A 27,999-nucleotide genomic window follows, 5' to 3' on the forward strand; every position below is an offset into this window, starting at 1 on the left:
GGGTCTTCGTTGCTGCGTGCAGGCTTTCTCTAGTTGTGGCGAGTGGGGGTTACTTTTCATTATGGTGCGCAGGCTTCTCATTGCGGTGGCTTCTCTTGTTGCGGAGCACGGGCTCTAGGCGCCGCGGGCTCAGCAGTTGTGGCTCACGGGCTCTAGAGCGCAGGGTCAGTAGTTGTGGCGCACGGGCTTAGTTACTCCGCGGCATGTGGGATCTTCCCAGACCAGGGCTCGAACTCGTGTCCCCTGCATTGGCAGGTGGATTCTTAACCACTGCGCCACCAGGGAAGCCCTCCCTCTCTTATTTTCAATTTTCTTTTTTCCCCTGACTTTTGTGGTCCTGTGTCAGTAGGATTACCAGTAAAATATTAGGTATAAATGTTCCTGATTTTAAAGGGAATAATTTTAACAAGTGTCCATTTAGAATGTTGTTTGCATGGGAATTCAGTAGCTACCATTTGTCAAGTTAAGGAATTTGTCTCCTAGTACTAGTTGGTTAAGAGTCTTGTTTCCTTGTTAAAAAATAAATCGTACATGGATGTTGATTTTTATCAGACTTTTTAGTATCTCTTGAGATGAACAGATGGTTTTGTTCTCCTTTAATCTGTTAATGTGGTACTTGAGAAGCATTTTTATCATGCTAAACTCCTCTTGAATTCTTGAGATAAAACCAGTTTGGTCTTGCTCTGTTAGGGTCGTCACCCCCACCCCTCCACGGCATTGGATTAATTATGCTAATAGTTTTTTTAAAATTTTTGCGTTCATATTCTTGAGGTTAAAATTGTATGTTTCTTTCCCTTACTCTTCTTGGCAAGTTTTGTACTCAATAACATTCACTACATAAAGTGAGAAATGTTTTCTCTTTTTCAGCTTTTGGAAGAGTTTCTGTAAGTTTGAAATGATCCCTTCCTAGAACTTGCTTGTAAAACCTTGTGGGCCTGATATCTTCTTTGTAGGAAGATTTTAAACTACTTATTTGACTTTAATGAAGGCTTATTCTTGGTTTTTATTTCTTTTTGGGTCAGTTTTAGTAAGAGGACTGGATTTTTATTAGTTCTTCTCAAAGTTCTTTTCATATCTTGTTGAATTTCTTTTTAGGGTTTTTTTTTTAAATCTTTGTAGTCTTGCTTTTGCTTGAGTTAATTATGCAAAAGTCTCTGTCAGTCGTTTTTTCAAATATAAGCATTAAGGCTAAAATTTTTCCTCTAAGTACTGCTTTAACTATATTCCACAGGTATTAATGTGTAGTATCTTCTTTGTTCCATATGATGAATTTGAAATTTTCCATTTTAATTTCTTCTTTTACCTGTGAATTATTTAGAAATATGTTTTTACAATTCCAAATATGTGGACTTTTTTTAAATTAAAAAAAAAGTTTGATTTTTTAGCTTAATTGCATTAGCATAATTTCTTCTTGAATTCACTTTCCTTCTTCCTGAAGTAGATCCTGTTGAAGTTGTTTTAGTGAAGTTTTTTTTTTTTTAGTGAACTCTCAATTTTTGTTAATCTATAAAGTTTTGACCATTGCCCCTATTATGAAAAGTGGTTTTGCTGGTTATTCAATTCCACGTTGACGTTTACTTTCAATGCTTTGAAAATACTTCTTTTGTGTTTTTGAGGTCTGATGTCAGTTTAATTCAGGGTTATGCTGCTAGAGGTATAGCAGCTACCTCTCTGGAGGAAAAATTCCTTATTTTTAGTGTTTGCTTATTTCCGTGGTGTAAATACTCTCTTACCATGTATGTCAGTTATTACAGAGTTGAGAAGAGATATGCAGTAGCACACAATTGTGAAGTATTTCCACCCTGCTGATACAATAGACATCAATAATAACCTCAAGAGAACAGATAATAATATGTAGTAAAATAATTAGTGATGAATTTTGATTATCTATCTCTGCTTTTAATATTTTTCATCTTATATTTTTATATAATTTAACACAGTAGTAGCCTTGTTTAAAAACTGCTCACAGAATTCCTGAAAATTTAACAGTATGTTCACATGAGCCTACATTAGCCAGCTGTAGCATACCACTCTTGTACTTATTCTTTTTTCTAATGGGTGCTCTCTGTGAGCCTTGGGTGACTGCTTTTACAGTCTTTTTGTCTTTAGTGTTTTTAACTTTTAGTACAGTGTGTCTAGGAGCAAATTCCTTTTAATTTATGGATATATCATTATTTTTATATTGTACTTTCTTTTTTTATGGGTTCATGAATTTTATTATTTTGGAAAATTATCAGCCATTGTATCACCTGTATTCTTTATTTTTTCTGAGTCTCTAGTTAGATAGTTGTTATTTTTCTTCTGTTCTCCATGTCTCTTAATAGTTTTTATAGTTTTCATTTTCTTGTGTCTTTGTGTGTGTTCTGGCAGTTTGTTTAGATCTGTCTTCCAGTTTGTTCATTCTTTTCAGCCATGCTTAATCTGCTTTTCAGTCCATTAAGATATTAATTCCAAGAGTGCTTTTTTTTCCCCTCCATTTCTTAAAGTCTGTTTCTTTTCAGTCACATGGTCATTCTTACTCATCTCTTATTGCTTGGTCACTTTTGGATTCCAACTGTCTTCATTTCCACACCTATGTCATTATTTTATATTCTGCATCATGATGATTTCAATATCTGAGATCCTAAAGACCCTTCTACACACTCTCAGATCATGGTGGCTTATTTCTTTGTGTTTAGGGATATTTTAAAATTGTGAGTTCATATTTGATTTAGTTGAACTTTGGGAATCCTGAGGTCTTAATTCAGAGTACTTTTCCCCAACAGATTTATAAAGACTTCTCCCGAATTTCTGAGAGACTCTGAAGTTCAGGTCTCCAAATATGCTGTAGGCCCCAGATTTGGTCTTAAAAGAGACCCAGGAGAATGTGGACCTATCAGTGCCCTTTAAGCAACTGCACCTCTCATGCCTAACTGAAGCTTACAGTTCACGTTTCAACTCCTCCCTTCTCTTTTCTCTTTCTGTCTGTATCTCTTTTATATACTCACCACTCTTGGAATTTTCTTTTATTTTTTTAATAAGCTCCACAATGGAGAGTTTTGTATTATCCAATATATAATTGTATTTGCAAAGAGTCCACTATATTACCAAATTAAAAGGATTTTCCCCCACTGAAACCATGGTATGTCTAGCAGTTTCAGCATTGTTGTTTGCATTGTTGGAGACTCAGTGAATATGAATTGAATAACTATTGAGAGAAGGTGAAAAGACAGCATAACCCTGATTTTATTTTCCCCTTGTATAATTGTGTCTCTCTTTGGGTTCTTTATTTATGCAATAGATCGAATTTTTATGTGTCAGGCACCGTTTTTCATCTTATACTTCCAGTTACTCTACTGTGATTAGTATTATACATTAAACATTGAAGGTCGACTGTTCTTTGTGAGTAACGATTACTTATCAAGGCTCATTGTCAGAATTCCAGCTAGTACTGAAAGAGAAGACCAAAATGATTTGGCCAATATGTTTTAAAGCTTGTTTAAGAAAACGGAAATTATACAAAGCTAAGTATACATAAACCTAGAAAGAGAAGTGATATAATTATTACTTTGAGTTTCTAGTTTCAAGCCACAAAAGTAACAAGTTTGCTTGAAACTGCAAAGTCTTCTAAATATAACTTACTGTTAACAGTACTTAATTATAATTTAGACTTAAAGCCATAGCAAGTCAGGAAATAGTATATACCTAGGGCCATTTTATTATTTATTTTGAAAGGAGTCCCAGGTTTTTTTTTTAATTTATTTTTCTTAATTAATTAATTTATTTATTTATTTCTGGCTGTGTTGGGTCTTCGGTGCCGTGTGTGGGCTTTCTCTCGTTGCAGTGAGCAGGGGCTACTCTTCGTTGTGGAGCGTGGGCTTCTCATTTTGGTGGCTTCTCTTGTTGTGGAGCATGGGCTCTAGAGCACAGGCTCAGTAGTTGTGGCACATGGGCTTAGTTGCTCCGTGGCACGTGGGATCTTCCCGGACCAGGAATCGAACCCTTATCCCCTGCATTGGCAGGCGGATTCTTAACCACTGCGCCACCAGGGAAGTCCTAAATAGGACCATTTTAAATGAGATTGGATTCTGAAGTAAAAGTATTTTTTAGTACATAGAGCATAGCTGAAACTAGTCATTTGAGAAAGGGAGACTTTTAAAATTTATCTACTTGGAATATTATTTTGTAAAATATTGAATATTCTTGCCAAATGATACTTTACAGTTAAATTTCGTATTTACATGCAGATACAGTACTTAAAGATATTTTTAATATTGAGGAAGACTTTTATTAAATTGACTCTTAATGCTTTTGAACAGAAGGGTAGGGAAATGAAAATTTAACTGCTTTTAATTCTGTTCACTTTAGAACTGAAAGAAATTTTCTCAGTTGTTTCCACTTCTCAATTGTGAATATGATTTATAAATTTTATCTTCTTCATCTTTTAATGATCTTAGTACAATGAATAAAATTCAAAATGCAACCTAAGTATCCTCAGCTAAATTTGTAGCTTAGAGCTTGATTGTAGTTTGCTTAAAAAAAAAAAAAGAAAGAAGAAAAAGATAACATTGAAACCACATCAGAAGGAAAATGGAATTTTTTTTAAAAAGCACAGGAAGATAGCAGTCACATAGTTGAATAGCTTCTCTTTTTACTTTTCTAACACAAAATTTATTTCACAAAATCTCTGAAGTGCAAATGGGTACATGAAAGAGGAGAGATATAAAAGTACTTTTGGGAGGTTGAAGAAATTTATCTTCTGTCAAAATAGTGCATTTACATGGTTTAAAGAATTAACTAGCAAAGGATGGTATTAGAAAAAACCCAAAATCCTATATTGTATTCTTTGCCAATCCTCTTTCCACTTCCTAGAAGGAAGCACTTTAGCTTTCTCTCTTTCTTTTTTCTTTTTAAGTTCTAGGGTTACTGCCCAAAGTTTCCAAACTATATGCTTATGCTTCTATTTCTTCATGAGGATTTAACCTATTTGCTCCATCTCCTTTTCCTCCCAATATAATACCATTGTTAATTCTTACCTTGGATATAACTTTCTAGATGTTGAGCTTAGAACTTTATCTCTTATTTCACTGACCATGGACAGTGTTTCTTGATTGTAAACTTTGTAGGCTCAGGTTATACTAGAGTTGCTTTCACTTCTCTGTTCGTGTTTCTACCTTCCATGTTTGTCATCCATACATTTACTTTTGCATTATCACAGTTGATAACATTGTGTTATGTAATACAAGTCTTAAGTTTTCTGTGCTTGTCTGTAGTAGTAGTAGTAATAATAGTGGTAGTAATTGAAAGTACTTACATAGTTCAGGCTTTGTGCCAAGCACATTGCATGTTTTATTTATGTTATTTTATAATACATACATATATATACACACAGGTACTTTACATATATTAAACTTACTTAATCATCAAGTCGACCTTGATGGTATAGGTAATATTATGGTCTCCAGTTTACTGACAAGGAAATTTAAGTCACTTAGTAAGTGGTAGAGCTGAGTAGGTTAAAATGTAGAAATTGAAAACCAGTAATGTTTACAGCTATGACTGTAAAAGTCACCACAGTTAAGATGTATACTGTTCTCATATCTTCTTTCTTATATAGCCATTTATTTTGTGGTTTTAAAAATTATTGTTTTTCTTTATCGCTTCCTTGTTTTTGTGCTAAAATTCCCAAATTTCCTCTCTTTCCAAATAACTCCTATGGAGGCCCTTATAGGATCCCTCCAGTTTTCTTACTCAGTGACCTCCCCCAACCCACCCTTTTTGGAGGTGAGCATTTATTTTATGCGAACACTACAAATTTTTGTCATTTCAAATTATATAATGGGGCAGGTTTTTACATTGATTTTGAAAACATTGAATTATGAGAGAAATGTGTCTTATAGTTTTGTGATACTCTTTAAGATAATTAAAGATAATGTATTCTGCAGGAATATTATAGGAAAGGTTGATTTTCTAATATCAAATAAGCCTCTGGACACACTGTTTTAATGTCTGTCAAGTTTGAAATATTTATTTGGTAACAAAAGACTTGAAGTTTAAGCCACTCGAAACGTATACAGGAAGAGCCTCTGATTTCAAAATTAGTTATTTGCTACCTGCCCAAAAGTAATATGTTGTACCCCCTCTGCTGGAACTAAATAGAACTTCCTTCTATAGTTATGCTTAGACGGCAGGCAGGTTCAATGTTGTTCTTTTAAAGCCACTGAGTTCCTCTCCCTTTCTTCCCATCCTTGTTTCATTTACAGCTCAGGCTGTATTGGCAAGATTAACAGTTGGTTTTGAAACCAACTGCCCTTCTGAGAGTCAGTAGAAGCGTAGTGGTTGAGAGTATGGGCATTGAAACTATAGACTACTGGAACTTGAATCTCAGCGGGGGTATATTGTAGAGTTCTCTCAACTTCCTGGTGGAGTATCACCTTCAAGAATAGTACAACATTATTAAAAAATCAAAACAAGTAAAACATTCCAGAGCATTGAGTCCTATAATGGCAGGCTTTTCTTTTTCCTTCTTGTGTGTGTAAATATTTCATGTTCTTTTTATGTACAGGCTATTTAGATTGTTATTGAATGAAAGACCCTTGTTACTATTCTCAAATGCCATTTCATTTCCATTTGTGCAGTGTTCTTTCAGTCCCCTATCCATTGACTGATAAACGTTAAATTTGGGGCCTTGTTGCCTCTATTTAGCCTTGATGTTTAAGTTTTGATTCTTTTTTAAAATTAGTCCCATTATTTGTTATTGAAATGTTTTCTGCTTCACCATCTTATTGTGTTATAAACTCATTTTTAATAAAACATTTATTGTATGAGTCAAATTGTGCTAAAAGCCAATAAAAACCATCAGCAGTCCACTTTGCTCCGCCCCTTCCCTGAACTCTCTCTCTCAACCATTTTGAACTGTTTGGTGATATCTTCTGGTATTTGCCTATCTATTTTGAAATATTTATAAATTGCTATCCCCTCCTTAATTTTATTCCTTTTATGGTAGATCATGATTTTACATGTAAGAAATCTTAAATTCAAGAAACTTGACCTCTCTTAGTTGGTTTTAAAAAGTAGATTATAGATCTCCTTTAAATCAGAATTACCTTGTTAAATTTCTCTTTAGAGTTTGATTCCTAAGTATACATTTAAGGCCATTATTTTAGAGCAGAAATGTTGGTGAAATTTGTTTCATTTACTTTCTTCATTATATTTGGTATTATAGTTGTGGATCCTCTTCTAGTTTCTCAGAGTGGGTGCAAAGTGTATTTTTATGCCTGGTTTCTCGCCTCTCCTTTCCTCTTCTCCTTTTAAAAATAATAAATGCAATAAAGACAATATATTTTATTTTGAGCATATGTTTTCTTGTGCCCCTAGATTTTTTGTATGAAATAGTCTTATCATTATTTTCTTTTGCCTGATTTCTTTTGTCTTTATTTTTCTAATATTTTTAGAGTATGATCAGCCAATACAATCTATTCAGATATTTTTAAAAGATTATTTTAAGTTCATTTTATGATACCTTTATGATTGATTTTTGTCAGTGTTCCATGGGCACATGTAAAATTGTAATCTTTATTCAAGAGATTGAAAGTTTTCTATATAATTATTAAATCAAGTGTGTGGATTGTATTAATCAGTTTCCCTATATATTCATTTAACTTTATTAGATCTGTCTATTTCTGACAAAGCTGTACTAATTTCTTATTTCATTGAAATATTTTTCAAGTTTTTCTTGCATATTCAATACCCTTTGCTTTATGTAACTTAGCTTTTACATTGTTTATGCTGTTTGGTCATCTTAACCTTGAATTTCACGTTGTGTGATATTAGTATAACACTCATGCTTTCCTTTGGGGGCATTTAGCTGATATTTCTTGGCTCTTCCCTTTATTTTAAACTTTTCTCAGTCATTCAATTTTAAGCATTTTTTATAAGCAGCCTGTATATGACCTTTGTCTTTTTTTTTTTTTGGCTGTGTTACATCTTCGTTTCTGTGCGAGGGCTTTCTCTAGTAGTGGCGAGCGGGGGCCACTCTTCATCGCGGTGCGCGGGCCTCTCACTGTCGTGGCCTTTCTTGTTGCAGAGCACAAGCTCCAGACGCGCAGGCTCAGTAGTTGTGGCTCACGGGCCTAGTTGCTCCGCGGCATGTGGGATCTTCCTAGACCAGGGCTCGAACCCGTGTCCCCTGCATTGGCAGGCAGATTCTCAACCACTGCGCCACCAGGGAAGCCCTGACCTTTGTCTTTTTAACTCATCTGACAACCTGTCTTTTAGTGGGAGAATTCAGATTTCTTTTAAATTCTAATGAGTGATACCTGATTTTGTTACTTTTTTATCTTGTTCCTTATTTATATTTGTGACTTTTTACATTTTTAAAAAAATTTGGCTTATAGTTGATATTCATTTCCCAGTTTCCCCTTCTTTATGTGTCAGTTGTTCTGTACTTTTCCATTTCATTATTGGCCACCTTCCTTTTCAGTTGCTCATAGATCCAATTTTTCCCCCCTGCTTTAACATGAATAATGATACCAACATTTTCCTTCACCTTCACACACTAATCCTCTCCTTTAATGTTCCTAAATTTCTTTGGAGATAATTTAATTTTTAGGTCCAGATTTTTGTTAGACGTTTGTCAAAAATTCATATTGAGCACTTACGTTACATATTCCATATAGTTTATTATCCATTTAGATTTAGTTCTGTATAGAAGGCAAAGTAATTGCACTCCTGTTTCTTCTTACATGAAAGGTTTCATTTCTGATTCAGTTATTGTTCCATTAGAATCCCTTCTTAAGTCCTTTCCTTAGATGGAGTGGTAGCTAATGTGATCTTTGAATCCTTAAATTTTGGAAAACACTACTTTCCCACTGAAGGATGTTTGGCTTGTACTGCTTTTTTCCTAGCAATCTAGATGTTACTGTTCTTTCTTTTTAATTCCAGTGTTACAAATGAGAAGTCCATTGTTAATTTGATTCTTTTTTAGTATTAAGTAATTATTCTTTCTGGTAGCTTGTAAGGTTTTCTTTTTATCCTTAAAGCTTAGGAATTTTAGTGTGATGTTCTTGAACATGTGCCTTTCCCTTCATTAGTCCTGGCTGGATCTTGGAGAGCCCTGTAAATTTGTAATTCAGTCTCTTCTTTAGTTCATGGAAATTTTCTTTTATATTACTTTAATATATTTTCCTTTTCCCCCATCTGGAGACTCCTTGGGAACTTTTCCTATAGTTTGTATGTTGGTTAGGTTGCCTTAATCTGTTCTTCAAGTCCTTTCTCTTTTTCCTTTATGATTTTCATCTCTTTGTATTTTCAGTTTATGCTTTGAGATTTCTTCCAGTTGGTCCTTCATTCACTCTAATTCATCAGTTAGACCCCATCTTCTCTTTTAATTTATCTACTGAATTATTCAGCTTAAAGATTTTACTTCTTTAAATTTTCATCTAATTAATTTTCTAAAATTCTGTAGAAATTATTTTTTGCTCTCTACTTGACTCTCCTTAAGTAGTCATACTATTTTTGGCCTCAGTATTTTGTCTCTATCCTTCAGGAGATCTGTTAGGTCTGCTCTCTCCCACTGTCTCCTGTCATTAGGTATGTTGTTTATATGTGCATTGGGGTTCAGGTTGAGCTGTTAGGGGACCTTAGTTTGTTCTAATCCTATAGGGGATCCTATAGGGGATGGAAGGTCTGGGCATTTCAGCCTGCACTATAGCAGCAGGCACGTTGTATATTTCATGTGTACTTGGAGGACCTTGTCCCTTCCTTCTGGTCTTCTTGCATTCCTAGTTTCAGGCGTAGAGGGGACTCTCTCCTCTTGAGTGCCCCCTGAGCACTTTTGGGGCCAGGAAGACTGGCCACACTTGTGCAGTTATGTATGTGTAGAACTCTTCTGGGTCTTGCTTGATATCCAGAGCAGACCAAGCCCTACACCAGTTCTCTCTCAAGATGCTTATAATCCCAAGGTCACATTCTTCAGGCCCCACTCACTACCTGTTGGCCCCTGGAGCTGACTGGCTGAATGGTAATTAGTCTGTGCTGCTTAGTGGCACTTAATATTGAGGTTAATAGTTCAGTAAAAAAATTTAAAAGCCAGTGACTTGATCCTCAATTTGTATGGGATAGATGGGCTGAGAATCAGTGAAAGCTTTTATTCTGTGTCAGTAACAATTTAATTCCTGACGTTGTATCTAAGCCTCTGTTTTACATTTATTACATGTAAGTCTATGGAGGCAGGTGATGTACATTTGAACTTTGCCATTTATCACAGGCCCAGACCAAAGAAAATGTAGCCCTCAAGAATAGAAACTGTTCTCTCAGTTTTTGTTATTTTCTAAATTTTTTTTTTTTTTTTTTTTTTTGCGGTACGCGGGCCTCTCACTGTTGCGGCCTCTCCCGTTGCGGAGCACAGGCTCTGGACGCGCAGGCTCAGCGGCCATGGCTCACGGGCCCAGCTGCTCCGCGGCATGTGGGATCTTCCCAGACCGGGGCACGAACCCGTGTCCCCTGCATCAGCAGGCGGACTCTCAACCACGGCGCCAGCAGGGAAGCCCCTATTTTCTAAATTTTTGTCTTGGGTGTTTTTATGGAATATGTTTCCCTTGTTAACTCTTGAGTTGCTTTAGCTTAAAGAGTGCTTTTTGGTAAAGTGGAAGGAACAAGAATAATTGGGTCACTTGCTTATACCAAGATTTGTTGGGTGGCTGAAAAGGTGACAGTAGGCATTTAATACCTAGACCAACATGGGGAGTAAAGTTATAAAATTTCTTGAGTTTTGTACTTAACATCATATGTATGTAATTAAGAGGAGAACTTGAACTTTCTATGACACAAGAATCTGTGTCGTATACCACTATGTACTTTGCCTTAAGAATTCAGTTTGTCCTACAAAAGGATTTTAAAAATAAATTATGGAAGGACCCGTATAGAAGTCCTTTTTTGTGTGTGTGCTGAAATGTTATATTTTTAAATGCTTAATGCTAGAAAATATGTTGGTAGCTTAAATTTGTGTATTTATAAAAATGTGTATAATACTCCATGAAGGTTGAATATTAAACAGCAGTGCTTGGGTGTTCTAGAGCCATAATTAGAATACCGTTTGCAAATTGACAAAATTCAGTGGGTCAACAAACCAATTAAAAAAAAAAACTCAAGTATATTAGATTTCAAACTGTTCTCCCTTAATTTAGTTTGTCCATAATACTTTATTTTAATCATTCATATATTGCTTAACATGCCAGGAAATGTCTTATAATAGAATTTATAAAATAATGTCCTTTCAGTAATATGAATATGTACTATCTTTAGCATTCTGCTTTTAAATCTCAGATTAAGGTGTTTTGTAAGGAATTATCTAGTTTAATGGACAAAAACATGTCTTAGTAACTTTATCCATTTTAGAATTTTGAAACCAAATGCTCACTTGGGAAAAATAAATGGAATAATTGGTATATGTCATTTTGGAGCAAATAAGACAAAAATTTTTGTAATAAAAAAATATATATTCCCACTAACATAGAACAATAATTTTTCATTTTGGGTATGGCTTTATGATGTTAATCTATATATGTTTGTTTTTGTTTTTTTGCATAGCCCCAGTTAGTAGATTGTTCATTTTCATGAAAAGCATGGCCCTTGCCTACTGTCTTTCCTGTGTCCTGCTAGATATTTAAGGAATACAGTATTGGTTTACGTATCATTGGACTTAAGTGGGTAAGTTAGAGGTGAAACATAACAGGCCTGAAGATGTAAATTCTAGTTGAAAATCTGGACATTTAATTGCCTTTGGTTCCATTAGGAGGTGGAAGTAAACAAGAAAGAGCTCTTCTTTTAGTATTGGTGTGGATTTTTGCATGTCCAGGATCTACTTCCGTTTCTTATTCTTACTATGTGAATGATTGAGGTTCAGAAACATGGTAAGTATGGACTTAGATTGTGTTCCTAGATAGAAAGCTTATTTATAGGTTATATATTCTGAGGTGTTCATATGAATGAAAAAATTGAACACATTTAAAATGAAATAGGCAGTGATTAACTCTTTCATCATGATTACACAACATGATTGCCAAAGACTTTTCAGTCCATTTGATGACCATTAGGTGAAATCTTTGTTCTTTTAGACTTCTCCTTTCTTTTTTCTTCCCTTTTGTTGTTGTCATTGTTGTTGTTGCTAGTGGATGGGAGATGTGTTCCTTAACTGAAGTTTGGTCAGAAAAAAAACCTGCTTTTTATCTAAAATTGAGAATTATTTTATTTCTTTTTTCAGACTTGTGATTCTTTATATTAAAAAGTCATTTAAAATTTAATATTATCTGGCCTCACTATGTGACTCTGGCCTGTTTTTCTGCCTCCTTCTCAATCCTTGCTGTCGTTGGATGCTGCTCCCTAAATATAAGCTGTGCTTTGATCCCTCATTGTTTTAGTTCATTCTAGTCCCTGGTCTCCATGGGACTAGAATGAGCTAGTACCTTTTCATTCTTGCCTTTCTAGTAATCACCTGCTTCTCTTGAGGACCTCGTTGAGGTGTTAATTCTCCATAAATCTCTGAATTATTCTTCTCTGCCTCCCCCAACAGAATTAATTTCCTCTGTTCCTTTCGTTGTGATAGGTGGCTCCTACAATAACCATGAATCATAGATGTGTCATCGTTACTGAGAGTAGGAGCCACGTGTTATCCAGCTTTGTCTCTCCCGGGACAAGTGTGTAGTGAACATTTGTTGACTTGAAATGGTTAGAACTCCATGCTTGTCATGATTAAGAGAACAGCTTGCCTCATTCAATTCCTCCATCACGGTAGCCCACACGCATGGTTGCTCGCACACCCTGCTCCCACCCATTCTATTGAGGTTGTCGGGTTCTATTCCGATGCATTTGGGAGCAGTCAACGGAGGATCCTTTTGAGGAGCTGTAGTACAAGGAGACTGGCTCTTAGTCTTCATGGACGTTCCGTTTTGAGAGTTTGCTTTTCTCCCTGCCTTTCCGCAGGACCCCAACAGGAGTATCCATCCCAGCGGCAGCAGCAGCAGCAGCAGTTGTAGCAGCAGCAGCAGCAGCAGTAGCAGCAGCAGCAGCAGCAGCAGCAGTAGCAGCAGCAGCAGCAGCAGCAGCAGCAGCAGTAGCAGCAGCAGCAGTTTTTCCAAGCCTCACAAATTAACGAAGGAGCACAAGGAAAAACCTTCTAAAGACTCCAGAGAACATAAAAGTGCCTTCAAAGAACCTTCCAGGGATCACAACAAATCTTCCAAAGAATCCTCTAAGAAACCCAAAGAAAATAAACCACTGAAAGAAGAAAAAATCGTTCCTAAGATGGCCTTCAAGGAACCGAAACCCATGTCGAAAGAGCCAAAACCAGATAGTAACTTACTCACGATCACCAGTGGACAGCAAGATAAGAAGGCTCCTAGTAAAAGACCCCCCATTTCAGATTCCGAAGAACTCTCAGCCAAAAAAAGGAAAAAGAGTAGCTCAGAGGCTTTATTTAAAAGTTTTTCTAACGCGCCACCGCTGATACTCACTTGTTCTGCTGATAAAAAACAGATAAAAGATAAATCTCACGGCAAGATGGGAAAGGTCAAAATTGAAAGTGAGACGTCAGAGAAGAAGAAATCAACTTTACCGCCATTTGATGATATTGTGGATCCCAATGATTCCGACGTGGAGGAGAATATGTCCTCTAAATCTGATGTGAGTAGTCTGGCTGGTTTTCCTCCTTTCCCTTATTAGTTTTCCAATTTTATTTCCGATAGCTTCAGCATAAAGACAGAGGAAGGAGAATGACAGTTGCACCAGAAAATGGTAGCATGGAAGCAGACATGGCCTAGAAATGAATTTCCTTAACTAATGGAAAGAAGGAAATGAAATCATTAAGGAATCTGCGGACTTGTAGGCTATGATTTAAGTTGTTAAAGGAAAGATATGTTCCAGAGTATAATAATGGGTCATTTGAATAGCAGCAGAAAAATCTAGATGCTTATTAGAGCTTAGTTACTATGCTTTCCAGGAAAGTGAGAAGAATGCAATGAAAATAGAATACACCAGAAAATAAATTTTAAAAAGAAACAGGAAGTATTAGGGTGTAGCTACAATGTTGATCATTTTGATCACTGTAATGAAGTAATTTGTTTACATAGATTGAAAACTGGTGATAGTATTTTTCAATACTTTAATCAAGGCAAAATTGATATAACAATATACTGTATATTTAAAATGTGTGATTTGATACATTTTGATGTTTATATGTGTCATGAAACCAGGTAGTGGTATTTTGGAAATGAAATATTTAATTTTTCCCCCATTGTATAGCCACTGATTTGGAAGGGGCAGGGTATATATCTTCATTACAAGGTTTGCTAATGGGTAGGATTATCTTTTGTGGGTTCCTAAAAGAACATTTGGCCATCTGATAATCCCCCAAAATATTATTTGATGTTGAGATTTAAACTTTTTTTTTTTGGGCCTGCATTGGGTCTTCGTTGCCGTGCGCAGGCTTTCTATAGTTGCGGCGAGGGGGGGATACTCTTCGTTGCGGTGCACGGGCTTCTCATTGTGGTGGCTTCTCTTGTTATGGAGCACGGGCTCTAGGTGCGCGGGCTTCAGTAGTTGTGGCTCGCGGGCTCTAGAACTCAGGCTCAGTAGTTGTGGCGCACGGGCTTAGTTGCTCTGCGGCATGTGGGATCTTCCTGGATCTGGGCTCAAACCCGTGTCCCCTGCATTGGCAGGCGGATTCTTAACCACTGCGCCACCAGGGAAATCCTGAGATTTAAACTTATAATTACTATTTCTCAGAGTTGGAAGGGAATTTCAGGTTACCTATTCTAACCTCCTACCAATGTAAGAAACCCTACACTTCTAGTGACAGAACTGTTAGTAATTCAAGTATTCCATTCTATTTCTGGAGAATGAACATTATTTACCATGAAGTTATCTCCTCCTCACTTCCCTTTTTTCTCTAGCTTTGGCCTTCTACTGTTACTTATCAGTCATGATCGGTCCCAGTAATCTCTTTAATTTCAGTTGTCAGTATTTCTAGACAACAGTCAAGGAAGATGTCTGGCTAAAAATTGCTGGCCATTTTAGAATACTTCTCTTTCTTTCCCATAGCGAGGCTCCACAAAAGTTCCTAATTCAAATGCTGGCAAGGGCTAGGTGGGCTTAGCAGATTCTCTCTTCTCCATTTGCATTCTGGGTAGAAAGGCAGCCAGGATTAGGACATGGCATCAGTACCGATCCCTAGTCATCCAGAGACCACCTCCTTCCCCCCCTCTACTCTCTATAGCTAATCTCAAAATTTTAAATCAGATTAGAGGCAGAGTAGCATATAAAATACTGGAGATGGAGTAATTCGTTCCAGTGTTTGGTAAAGGCCTTAGAGTGATAGTTTGTGAAATGGAGACGAAAGCCTAATGGGTTTGTCCTAATATCTCAAGCATTTATTTTTCCTTCTTTGCTTTGTACCCCTCCTCTTAATTCACAACTTGCTCTTAATGTAGATGTTCCTTGGAACGTTGTTTGTATGTTTGACTTTTTATTTAAAATCACTCTGAAATGTTCATTGATGCTATTGGGGTGTGACTAGTCTATCAAGATTGTCAAGTTTAGCAATTTTGTCTCTCCGTATTCTGTCGTGTTGCAGTTCTTCTAGAACAGAGGTTTTCAAATTGTGGTTTGTGATTTACTAGTGAGCCATGAAATCAATTTAGCATGTCATCACCAGGATTAAAAAAGAAAATCAGAATACATTGTAACTAGTATGGGTAAGTAATGGTTTGTGAAAATTTTATTTCAGAAGCTGTGTGTATTTCTTATGGTAGGTCATCATCAAAATTTTGAAAGACACCTTTCTTGAATGTTTGCTGATTTGTGAGAAGATCAAATAGCATTCATAAAGCACTATTGAATGCACTTTCTACAGGAAATTATCACAGGTGATCTTCCTCTTTAGCTAATTCTGTGTATTCTTATTTTTGTTTGCCTCTTGCTCCCTCCCTTTTATATATGATTTATAAGGTGTGACTTTTCCTAAACATCATGTTCAACTTGATAGGTTTATCCAAAGCAATACCTTGCAAAATCTTCTGGAATGAAGAGTGAGAATTGTAATTCCATACAGTAGGTAGCAAATTTTCAAGATGATTCATGACGTGTCAGAGCCACCTATCCAGTGACCATAACAGGAGTTTTTGTAATGTGAAAGCCTCTAAAGACTTTTGGGTATTATTTGGGTATAAAACCCAACAACTGTACTTTCCTTATTAGTTTTCTGGTAGTAATGCTTTTATTGTTGCTGCTTTGGTTTAATCTTCTAAATATAGGTGGTAGAACAGAAGAGAATTGACAGAAGTGTTTCCAAGTAATCCAGCGCCCAAAAGACTTTCTGTGAATGAAGGAGGATAGAGGAGGGCTGAAATTCCCTTTCTCCAGTGGTAAAGGTAGCCTGTGTTTGGCCTTTCTCCTACTTGGTGTCCCTCCTGTGGTTAAGACCAAAGGAGCAGGAAGCAATTGTAATGGAGAGAACTAAGCACCCCATAGTCTCCCTTGGCGAGGAACTGATTGGATAGCTTGGGACAGGCCCACCTTCAGGGGGCACCATTCACATTGTCCTGGTGGTGAGTGTGTCTGCATCTGAGTAAGTAGGATCAGATGACCTGATCTGTCGAAGGACCTTTACAGCTTCATTATTTGAATATGAGCCAGATTTATGTTCTTTTGTGGAGGGCGGGGTAGAGGGTAATTTTAGACATAGCAGGCAGAGATCATGGACTTTGGAAACAGAAAAAGGACACAAAAAGAAATTGGACGAGTGTGAAGAATTGGGAAGGACCAGGGAAAAAAGGTTATTCACCTGATATGTCTGTAAAGAAAATATCTTGCCTTGGTACAGGTTAGTTACGATTAAAAGGAAGAACTTTTTAAAGAAGCTTTTCCATAATTAAGTTAGATTCAGGTTTTATATAAAAATAAAAATCAGTGCTACTAAGATGGATTGGGAGGCTTAGATTGTTGATTCGTATAGTTCTTCTCAGTTATGATTTTTATATACTTTGTATGTGAGTAGAGAAAAAAAAAGTGGTGCGTCCGTGGTTTATATGCCTGCATGATTTTTGAGGAATCACTTATTTGTTGATGAGTATGTAGGTAGGTAGGTAGTAAAGTAATCAGATAATTAGGAGTATGCACTCTGGTGTCAGACAGACTGTGTTTTGAATCCCCGCTCCACCATTGATCTTAGTTAAACAATTTGACCTTCTGTATTTCTTAGTTTCTTTTTTTGTGAAATAGAGATCATAATAGCCTTTACTGTGTAGGATTATTGTGAAAATAGTCAATCTGGGTAAATCACTTAACATACTAATCAAAAATGTTATGAGGGACTTCCCTGGTGGTGCAGTGGTTAAGAACCCGCCTTCCAATGCAGGGGACACGGGTTCGAGCCCTGGTCCGGGAAGATCCCACGTTATGCAGAGCAACTAAGCCTGTGCACCACAACTACTGAGCCTGTGCTCTAGAGCCCGCGAGCCACAACTGCTGAGCCCGTGCGCCACAACTGCTGAAGCCCGTGGGGTCTAGGGCCCATACTCCGCAATAAGAGAAGCCACCGTGATGAGAAGCCCACGCACCGCAAGGAAGAGTAGCCCCTGCTCACCACACCAGAGAAAGCACGCGGGCAGCAGCAAAGACCCAATGCAGACAAAAATAAATTAAAACAAAAAATGTTATGAGCCATTTGTTACATGATTTGGCTTCTGGCAGTCTTTATAACATATAGCTTTGAAAGAGTATTTTTTTTAAAGATTTATTTACTTATTTATATTTATTTTTGGCTGCATCAGCTCTTAGTTGCAGCACACAGGATCTTCATTGAGGCGTGCAGGATCTTTCCTTATGGCACTCAGTCTCTTCGTTGCAGCACTCAGGCTTCTCTCTAGTTGTGGTGTGCAGGTTTTCTCTCTCTAGTTGTGGCACACAGGCTCCAGGGCACATGGGCTCTGTAGTTGTGGCACACGGGGTCCAGAGCACATGGGCTCTGTAGTTTGCAGCACACACAGGCTCTAGTTGAGGCGTGTGAGCTCAATAGGTGTGATGCTTGGGCTTAGTTGCCCAGTGGCATGTGGGATCTTAGTTCCCTGACCAGGGATCGAACCTGTGTCCCCTGCATTGTAAGGTGGATTCTTTGCCACTGGACCACCAGGGAAGTCCCTGAAAGAAATTTTTTGATATTCAAAAATACAGCAGAGGGCTTCCCTGGTGGCACAGTGGTTGAGAGTCCGCCTGCCGAAGCAGGGGACACAGGTTCGTGCCCCGGTCCGGGAAGATCCCACATGCCGCAGAGCGGCTGGGCCCGTGAGCCATGGCCGCTGAGCCTGCGCGTCTGGAGCCTGTGCTCTGCAACGGGGGAGGCCACAGTGGTGAGAGGCCTGCGTACCGCAAAAAAAAAAAAAATACAGCAGAATTATAGTGTCCTTTTTCAAGAGTGGGTTAAATGTTTTAAAAGAGAAAAAGTACTTGGAATATATGTCACATTCCTCTGAAATTTGTCTTGAGGAGGTATATGGCCTTGATATTGATGTGCATATGTAACATGGAAAAATACAGGACAGAGCATCTCAGTTTTATTTATTTATCTATCGATTTTTAACTTTTAAAAAAAGTATTTATTCAGTTTTGGCTGTGTTGGGTCTTCGTTGCTATGTGTAAGCTTTTCTCTAGTTGCGGCAAGCGGGGGCTACTCTTTGTTGCGGTGCACAGGCTTCTCATTGCAGTGGCTTCTCTTGTTGTGGAGCACGGGCTCTAGGTGCGCGGGCTTCAGTAGTTGTGGCTTGTGGGTTCTAGAGCATAGGCTCAGTAGTTGTGGCGCACGGGCTTAGTTGCTCCACGGCATGTGGGATCTTCCCAGACCAGGGATCGAACCCGTGTCCCCTGCATTGGCAGGTGGATTCTTAACTATTGTGCCACCAGGGAAGTCCCAGCATCTCAGTTTAAATCAGTAGTTAAGCCAAAGTTTCCCAGGATTTTTTAGCTTTTTAATTAAATGAGATAAAGGGCAAGGACTTACCTAGTACTGCATTAGTAGGCACTTGGTAGATTTTTTTTTTATTGCTGTTACTATTAAATCATTTCTTAGGATGTCTTCTTTTATCTTTGTATTAACATTAATATGACTGAAAGAGTAATTTTTAAATAGGATTTGAAATTCCTGAGATGTTTCTCATTTTATAAAGAACTCTAATATTGTCACATGAAAGTCCATCAGTAATTTTCCTTTACAGAAGAATTCGGGAGGAGGCAGCGGGGAGGGTGGGGAGGGAGGCGGAAGGACTTTTATAGTGGGTGACCGTTTAGCAAAGACTGAAAACATGATAAGGGCCTGTTTTTGTTATGTATGTAAATGTTAGCATTAAGAATATTTTGCATTCACGAACTTAGGTAAAGCTGTTCTTGGTTGAGGAATTCATCTTTTTGTGGCCATAATGGTCACTTATGGCATGTGACTGTTCTTACTAGTCACTGGCGCTAACTAGCAGCTAGAAAGGGTGAGGCTCTTAAGTGTATCTGGGTCAACTAAAAGTTTGTAATTTTGTTTTGCATTAACCTGTTTAAACTTTAATCGAGAATAAAAAAACAAACATCCTTTACCCTTCCTGTAATTCCCTAGTTTTTGTTTTTCATGTAACTCTGCTTCTAAAGAGAAGTTTATTGAGTTGATCTTGTTTTGTGATACGAGGAAGTTTAGTATTCATAGCAGAGAAGGGGGAAAAACAGTAAAAGAAAATTGAAATAACCATGTATGATCAGATTTAGTTATGGTAGTAATTTCCTTATCGTTGCCTTCACTTTTTTTTCACCTTGCTTTATAGAGATTTAATTGTAATTTAAAAGTGCAGAAGTTAAAAGTTTTAATTATCTTTCCTTGTAAATGGTCAGACTACATTTGGTAAAATGTTACCCACTTCAACCTGAAGTGTGAGAAATGAAATTGTAATCGTGTCTTGATAGTTTGGCTTACCAAACTGTTTTCCTGGATGAAATCTTGAGAGAGAAAGATGAACTCTCATCAAATGGAGTGGGTTTTCCCAAGGGTGGGTGGTGGTTCAGATACAGGGTAAAGACTGCAAACCACCTTAGCAGAAGTTTCTTTGGAAAAGAAAAAAAAGTAAGGAGAAGGAAAAAGAAACTTCCCTCCTTTGGTGGTGCCTCATTTCCTCCAGCCCCACCCTGTGCCTTGCTGTGCTTACACTGTCTGGAGCTGGCAGTAAATGTCTTGCTGTTGAAGCACTGTCCTTAGGTTTTTATGTGATGGAAGGCTGTCACAGTCAGAGAAGAAGGTCCTTATTGTGCTTTCAAAGTGGTTTTTTAATGACTTGTAATTTCAGCACATGCAAGAGCTCTAAAGTCTGTTAAGTATGGTGAGTGAGCAGCTAGAGAGGCCCTTCATTAAAGGGCTGCCCTGACCCTCTGGCTGGGGGCAGGGGGTTGGGGGCTCTCGTTCTGGACTCCTGTTCTCTGCATTTTATAACTGGAAGTAAACATACCTGAAGGGGTGCAATTCTCCTCTGGTAGATGCAGCCCAGTGTGGAACAACATTCATTAATGTAATTGGCAGAAAGTTACCTTTGTTGGATACATGGAGATATTTCACCTGACCTGTTCCTATGCTTGGTTGTTTGTTGTCTGTGCTAGATGTGATCAGATGGAGGAGGGTGCAGCCTATTCAATCAACTGATCATTTATTCAGCCACATTCCTCACTTGTTCCAAAAAAGATTTGAAGCAATTAAAAGGGAGATTTTTTTTAAAAAAACTACGTTAGAGGCTCTTTCTCTTCCTTGTTTGGGTGCCACACTAAAACCCAAATGGTTTTTCAGTTTTTAAGTTAAATAATTCCTTAGAAGCCCTTAGGTAGCTGAGGGTCATGAACAGACAGAGGGCCCTATCATTGAAGAGTGGGTTGTCATCAGTAATTACCAACACTCGGCGTTTTCACTTGCTTGTATTGAATTTTATCTCTCTCCCAGTAAATTCCACGAGCCTCCTTCAAGGAAGCTGCATTGCCTATTCAGTGCATTCTTGTTTCTTACTCTAAGGCCCATGATCTTTATGTAATTGTCCTATCTGTCATCTTTAGACACAGAGTCAAAGATGTGACTCAACATGGTCTTTGCACGACTCGCTTTACCATGTCATTGGGATGCCTGATATTTGTAGCTAAACTTTCCTTCGGTGCTTTCTATGTGCTAGTCACCCTTCTACGTACTTCATTTGTTTTAACTCATTTAACTCTTAAAACAATCTGTGAAAGAGACTCTTATTAGCCCCATTTTATAGATGAGGAAACTGAGGCTCAAAGGTTAAGAAACTTGGGGGTGAAGCAAATCTTATTTTCCCAGGAATTCCCAATATTATAATTGCAGAGATGTGCTTCATGAAATTGGCATCACTGCTATGAAAGCCTTATTTGTTTGTTTTTTGGCCACACTGAGCAGCATGTGGGATCTTAGTTCCATGACCAGGGGTCAAACCCATGTCCCCTGCAGTGGAAGCGTGGAGTCTTATTAACCACTGAACTGCCAGGGAAGTCCCTTTTTTGTTTTGTTTTGTTTTGTTTTGATGAAAGCCTTTGATATCGTATTTCTTGTTCCATTTTTGAATTCTGTTTCTTTGACATGTCTATTGGTTTGGGCTCTAACAACAGCCTTCAGGAGGTGACAGGTTGTCCTCATAGGTGGATTTGGCATACATATTCAGAACTGAGGGACATGCTATGAAACATCCAGGAACCTCTCACTTCTTACATATATTTGCTTAAAATAAAACAGACCCTCATAGTTCTGAATTTTAACATTATTATAATGTATCATCAGCACTATCTCCCTGCTCTCAGAATTTTCCCCACTTGCTTTTGTGTGAGAATTTATGTTTAACAGAGCTGAGCTGTAATATCAAGCTTTCCCAGAAGGTGCCACCAAATAACAAATGCTGTCCTCCAGTTTGAAGTTTCCTTCTTATTGAATCTTCTAGTTCCATTTTGTAATTTCATTTTATAATGTCTCTAAGGTATTCAAAATAAGGGGTGTGCTTTCTTTGAATTAGGAGATAAGATAATGCAATGGATTAGTAGAGGGTTGTTTTCTTTTGGTGTCTATGTAATTATTTAACCAAGTTTGAGAAATTGTTCTCAGTGGGTAACAATTTATGACTGTAAACTTTCAAGGCAGTGTCAAGGTCCACAAAGAAAAATTACCCCTAAGAGGCTTCTTTAGGTCACTAGAGGTGACTGCACAGTGAGATGTTCCCAGATAAAGTCAAAGATCCCTCCACTAGGCGAAAGAAAATGGAAAAGCATTTACTAAAGTGTGTGGAGATAAGCAGACTTTTGCCTTTGAATTCTGAAGACATAGGGGATGGGGATGTGTGGGGACTGGGATAGGGAGAAATTTTCAGAGTCGGTGACACAGAGAGAAGAAAATTTCCTTGCCTTACTTGGTCATGGGAAGAAAATGTATTTATGGGGTTCTCAGATGTTGCTTAAGTAAATAAATAAGGTAATTACTAGAGTGCCCTGGTTTGGGACCTCGGTGTTTAGAATCACAGTACTGTTTTTTGGACAACTAACTTGTTGACCCTTGCTTTATTTTCTGACCCTTCTATTTTTGCTTTAAATATGATAAAACTGTCATGTCACTTTGAGTAAGTACAAACATTTCCTTCTAAACATGTTTAATTGTTTTTAATATTCTTTAATTACTTTAGTCTTGTTTAATAACATTTGAAAATGTTTATGTACTCCTATATATAAACCCTGTATTAGGTAGTACAGATGGTACAAAATTAGAATTTAGGCTCAGCTTTGAAGGAAGGGAAGAATGAATTAGTGGAGATGAGAGGTAGGTGTATAGGAGAAGGCATTCCTGTTAGGGGGAAACAACTTGAGAAAAAAAACCACAACTGATGACAAATGTAGACAAGTCTATGTTGTCCTTACTGAAAATGAAGAGAACTCCTATACACGAATCCCTGCAAGTTAATTTATCAAACTGGATAAATTCCAGTTTGGAATTCCTTGTCAGGAATGAAGGAAACCTTATTGAACTGTACTTCATGTGAGGTGTGTCCTGGACACTTTCACTCTGTAACCCCTTATTTCATCCATGCATTGTGTGAGATAGCTTTTTTCCTCATCTTACAGATGTGAAAGCAGCAGAGCTAGAATTTGAATCCAGGTCTGACCCATGCCAAAGCCCATGCTTTTTCGTACAGTACCATGGATTAAACCTTGTTGAGAGAGAAATCGCATCAAATCATAACCACTGTGGACTGATTAAACCTCTTCAAGAAAAGAATCGAATTAGCAGCATTAACTCTCCGACCTTCTGCCTACCTCTGGTCCTCTGATAACGTTACCATAGTTCAGTAAAAGGGGGAGAATAAGAAATAAGATGTAGTAGCCACAGTACTTGGGTTCTTGGCTATGAATAATGGGTGCAGGGAGACCTGGCTTTGATTTCCACAGTCCTGATCAACTCATGCTTTATATAATTTTCTAAGCAGCAGAATTGCAGAAAGTTTTGAGAGGTGGTGGTACCTTAGAGCCTATCCAGGGGCACTTATTTACCAGTTTATTGACTTACTACATTTTTTCATACGCCTTATACCAGAGGCTAGGACACGGCCAGTGTGACTGTGAGAGCTCCCATCTACTATATTGCATTATCTTAAGGTTGTACTCATGGAGGATATAAAGAAGGAACATAGGGCTCCCTTGTCCTGGAACATAGCCATCCCTGGCTAATAAATTATTTTCTCTTCCTGGGCCCAGGAGAGGTGGTCCAGGAGGCACGGCCCTAGTGCATACACTTGGAATCAAAAGATGAGACAGGATCAGCTTACTAGTGGTTAACTGTAAAATGTGGATTTTAACAATAATGATGAGATTATTGATGCAAACTGCCATTCAGGTATTAATTCACGCAAAAATATTAATTATGTCATAGACAAAGACTTAACCTTTTTACTTGGTAATTTATGAATTGTATTCTATGAAGATCATATGTTGGTAGGTGTTCTTGTAAAGATTAAGAGCCAAAGCTACAGTCTAGGAATTTAGTGATTTATAATCCATGGCCACAATGTAATTTTTACTCCAGCACGTGTTTTTTAAATGTCATTTTCCACTCGGCCTAACCTTAGATTGTATTAGGAATCAAAGCAAAGTCTTGCTGGAAGTACACCCTGGTTTAAAATGTTTAGTATCTGACAAATTCTGCTTGAGGTGACCTGACACATTTTCAGGATTATAAAGTGTTCACTCTACTTTCAAGTTTCCTCCTCTTTCTCATTATTTTCCAGGATTGTTTTAATTAAAGGTGAACATCAGACTTGTTGTTGATCTTGTGATGGGAAAGTGCTAGGTTATCCAATAATCTTAGGTGAGAGTCATGCCTTATTCTTTTTTTTTTTTTTTTTTTTTTTTGCGGTACGCGGGCCTCTCACTGTTGTGGCCTCTCCCGTTGCGGAGCACAGGCTCCGGACACGCAGGCTCAGTGGCCATGGCTCACACGGGCCCAGCCCCTCCGCGGCATGTGGGATCCTCCCAGACCGGGGCACGAACCCGCATCCTCTGCATCGGCAGGCGGACTCTCAACCACTGCGCCACCAGGGACGCCCAGTCATGCCTTATTCTTGCTTACCAAGCCTGCCTTCGTGGTCCAGCCACTTTCAGAGACATGCAACAAGTCCCCTCCCTGCTTTTAAAGATAAGCCATGCACAGTCCTCCTTGGGTTGTGTAATAAAACCAGTGAGTCTCATAAATCCCTCCCCCAACGCTAAGGTTTGAAGGAAAGAGGTGGTGTGTCCCATGTTGCCATCTTTTTATCCTCATCATATTAATAGGTCTGTTGTCTCTCTTTTCTCTTTGGAAAACCTTCCACAGCTTACTGTGTACTCTTTTAAAGATTTAAGACCCAATTTGGAAACCATGAACATCTATTTTTAATACAGCATTTACTTCACAATTTAGAAAATTATAGGATTTTTAAAAGCAGGAAGACTTCGGAAATTCCCTTTAACAACTTGTATTTTGCAGAGCAGAACCTGAGGCCAAGTTTCATAACCTGCCCAAGATCATTGCCCCCAAAAACCCTGCCCCTGCTCTCATTGCTCCCCAAAAAGGCCCTAGGAGGCAGGTCCCTAGTTGATGTGCCATTGTCATTTCCAGTTGGAATAGTTTATAATCCTTCTTACGTCCTGTCCTCCCTTCCCCAAACTCTCCTCCACTTGAACATGTTAAACTGCTTCCTAATGAGTGGTTTATGCCCATTAGGCATAAGACCTCTTGGCCCTGCATCTCACTCTGTGTCCCCTTGTTGATTGAATGGACCTTACATTTCACACCCTCAGCAGAATCCCCCTGAAAAGCCTCATGCCATGTCTCAGTGAGGGTAGGGTGTTAATCTCAGGGGATATTACAGAGATTAATTGGTGAAAAATTTGATAGACTTGTTCCCTGGTCATCCTTGATTGTCTTTGGGAAAATACCAACCAGAATAATCACGGCTTAGTATATTTCAGGCGAAAAATAAATCAGTAGACAAACCAGAAAATGACACATATACATATCTGGCAAATCAAAGATCTTAATATTGTTTAATAATAAAAACATGGAAAGAGCTTTAAAAACCTCCAGTATAAATGAGGTCTTTACCTGGACAAGCTGGTATTCTTAACAGATAAAACTTGATTCCTGCTCTCTCCTATGCTCCAGTGTCTTCAGTATCTGCCTCTGTGTGCTGTGTTCCCCTTAGTCTCTCTACAAGAGAGGCATCCCTCTGAGGCAAACTGAGACATCCCTCATACCAAACAGCCAGCCTCTCATACTGCCTTCAACTCTCCTATTAACCCTGATGCTCTTCAGGCTATAATCCCTTCACTTCCTTTCCTTCACTGACAGACATCTCAAAAGCTTACTTCTCAACCCGTTGTGGTCTGGCTTTTCCTCTTGGAAACTATCTTTAAAACTACCACTGGGAGGGCTTCCCTGGTGGCGCAGTTGTTGAGAGTCCGCCTGCCGATGCAGGGGGCATGGGTTTTTGCCCTGGTCCGGGAAGATCCCACATGCCGCGGAGCGGCTGGGCCCGTGAGCCATGGTCGCTGAGCCTGCGCGTCCGGAGCCTGTGCTCCGGAACGGGAGAGGCCACAACAGTGAGAGGCCCGCGTACCGAAAAAAAAAAAATAAAACTACCACTGGGAAAAGGTCACCAGTGCTTTCCAGATTCTTATGTAGAAAACATCTTCTAAGCATTGGATTTTACCTTTCCGTCATCTTTGACTTGCTTTTCCATTCTATTCCTTGGCCCTGTTATACCTACCCTGATCCCTCTAACCATTCTCTGCGAGTCTCCTTTGTCAGCTGATCTTCCTCTACCAACCTTAAGCTGCCATTTCCAGTTTCTTTCTTTTCTATTATATAATCTTTCCCTGGATAATCACTGCTTACCTGTCTTCTGTTTCCTTCCTTTCTCAGACCCTTCTCTGTATAGCTATCTATAACACAGACAAATTCTGGAAGGAAATATGCAAAAGGATATAAAGCAACTGGCTAAAATGGTATTATGGGTCATTTTCAAAATATATTTAATACTGCTGTTTTTAAACAACATCTCCTTGTTTCAAAATCTTAGACCCTATGTGGGCTAAACACTAAATTCTTTCTTTTCTTTTTGTAATCTTTTATTATGGAGAATTTCAAATATACACAAAATATGCAGAATAGTATCACAAGCCTCCCATTCATTCATCATTCAGCTTCAACAATTATTAACTGATGACCATTCTTGTCTCAACTGTGCCATCTACCCTTCCCCCAGTATAATTTTTAATAAAATCCTAGATGTCATATTAATTCATTCATAGATATTTCAATATGAATCTCTAAAAAATAAGAACTTTTTAAAAACAGAACTAAAACATCACTATCACATCTGAACAAATTAATAATTTTTTTTTTTTTTTTTTTTTTTGCTGTACGCGGGCCTCACTATTGTGGCCTCTGCCGTTGCGGAGCACAGGCTCCGGACGCGCAGGCTCAGCGGCCATGGCTCACAGGCCCAGCCGCTCCGTGGTATGTGGGATCTTCCCGGACCGGGGCACGAACCCGTGTCCCCTACATCGGCAGGCAAACTCTCAACCACTGCGCCACCAGGGAAGCCCCAATAATTCTTTTTTTAAAAAATTAATGAATTTATTTATTTTTGGCTGCGTTGGGTCTTCATTGCTGTGTGCGGGTTTTTCTCTAGTTGCGGCGAGCAAGGGCTACTCTTTGTCGTAGTGCGTGGGCTTCTCATGCAGTGGCTTCTCTTGTTGTGGAGCACGGGCTCTAGGTGCACGGGGTTCAGTAGTTGTGGCATGTGGGCTCAGTAGTTGCGGCTCGCGGGCTGTAGAGCACAGGCTCAGTAGTTGTGGCGCATGGGCTTAGTTGCTCTGCAGCATGTGGGATCTTCCCAGACCAGGGCTCGAACCCATGTCCCCTGCATTGGCAGGCGGATTCTTAACCACTGCACCACCAGGGAAGTCCAAATTAATAATTCTTAATATCATAAAATATCTAGTCACTGAGCAAATTTCCAGTAGAATCAAAACGTCATAAATTTTCTTTTCTTACGGTTTGTTTGAATGAGGATCCAAAAAAGGTCCACGTCTTGCCATTTGTAAAAATGTCTCTTAAGTCCTTTTCAATCTGTAGGTCCTCTCATCTCTTTTTTCATGTAAAAGTTCAAGAAAAAAAAAAACTAGGTTGTTTGCCTTATAGAATTTCTCAGTTTGGACTTTGCTGATAGTATCTTTGTGGTGTATTTTCTGTAAATTAGGGGTGTAGCCAGGTTTAGGTTAGGTTTTGTTTTGGGGGCAAGACTATTTCATGGATGGAGTTTTTAGCTTTCATTGGGAGGCCTGTAAGGTGAGGTTATCTCTTGTTTTGTGACGTTAGTGCCCATTGATGCTCAGGGCCCAGATGCATTAATTCATTAGGGATTG

The 27,999-nt window shown here is 38.4% G+C and overlaps 1 protein-coding gene across 2 annotated transcripts in view; it reads left to right on the plus strand.

The window, feature by feature from the left end:
- MLLT3 (MLLT3 super elongation complex subunit) overlaps positions 1-27,999 on the plus strand; it is a 258,133-nt gene that overhangs the window by 171,098 nt on the left and 59,036 nt on the right. For both annotated transcript variants that reach the window (XM_029201787.1, XM_029201788.1), the window contains exon 5: positions 12,961-13,659. In XM_029201787.1, the coding sequence (XP_029057620.1) occupies positions 12,961-13,659 (699 nt within the window). The remainder of the gene's footprint in view (positions 1-12,960; positions 13,660-27,999) is intronic.

This window comes from Monodon monoceros, unplaced genomic scaffold, assembly GCF_005190385.1.
Source record: "Monodon monoceros isolate NGI ecotype Baffin Bay Population unplaced genomic scaffold, NGI_Narwhal_1 Super_Scaffold_5, whole genome shotgun sequence".
Taxonomy (NCBI): domain Eukaryota; kingdom Metazoa; phylum Chordata; class Mammalia; order Artiodactyla; family Monodontidae; genus Monodon; species Monodon monoceros.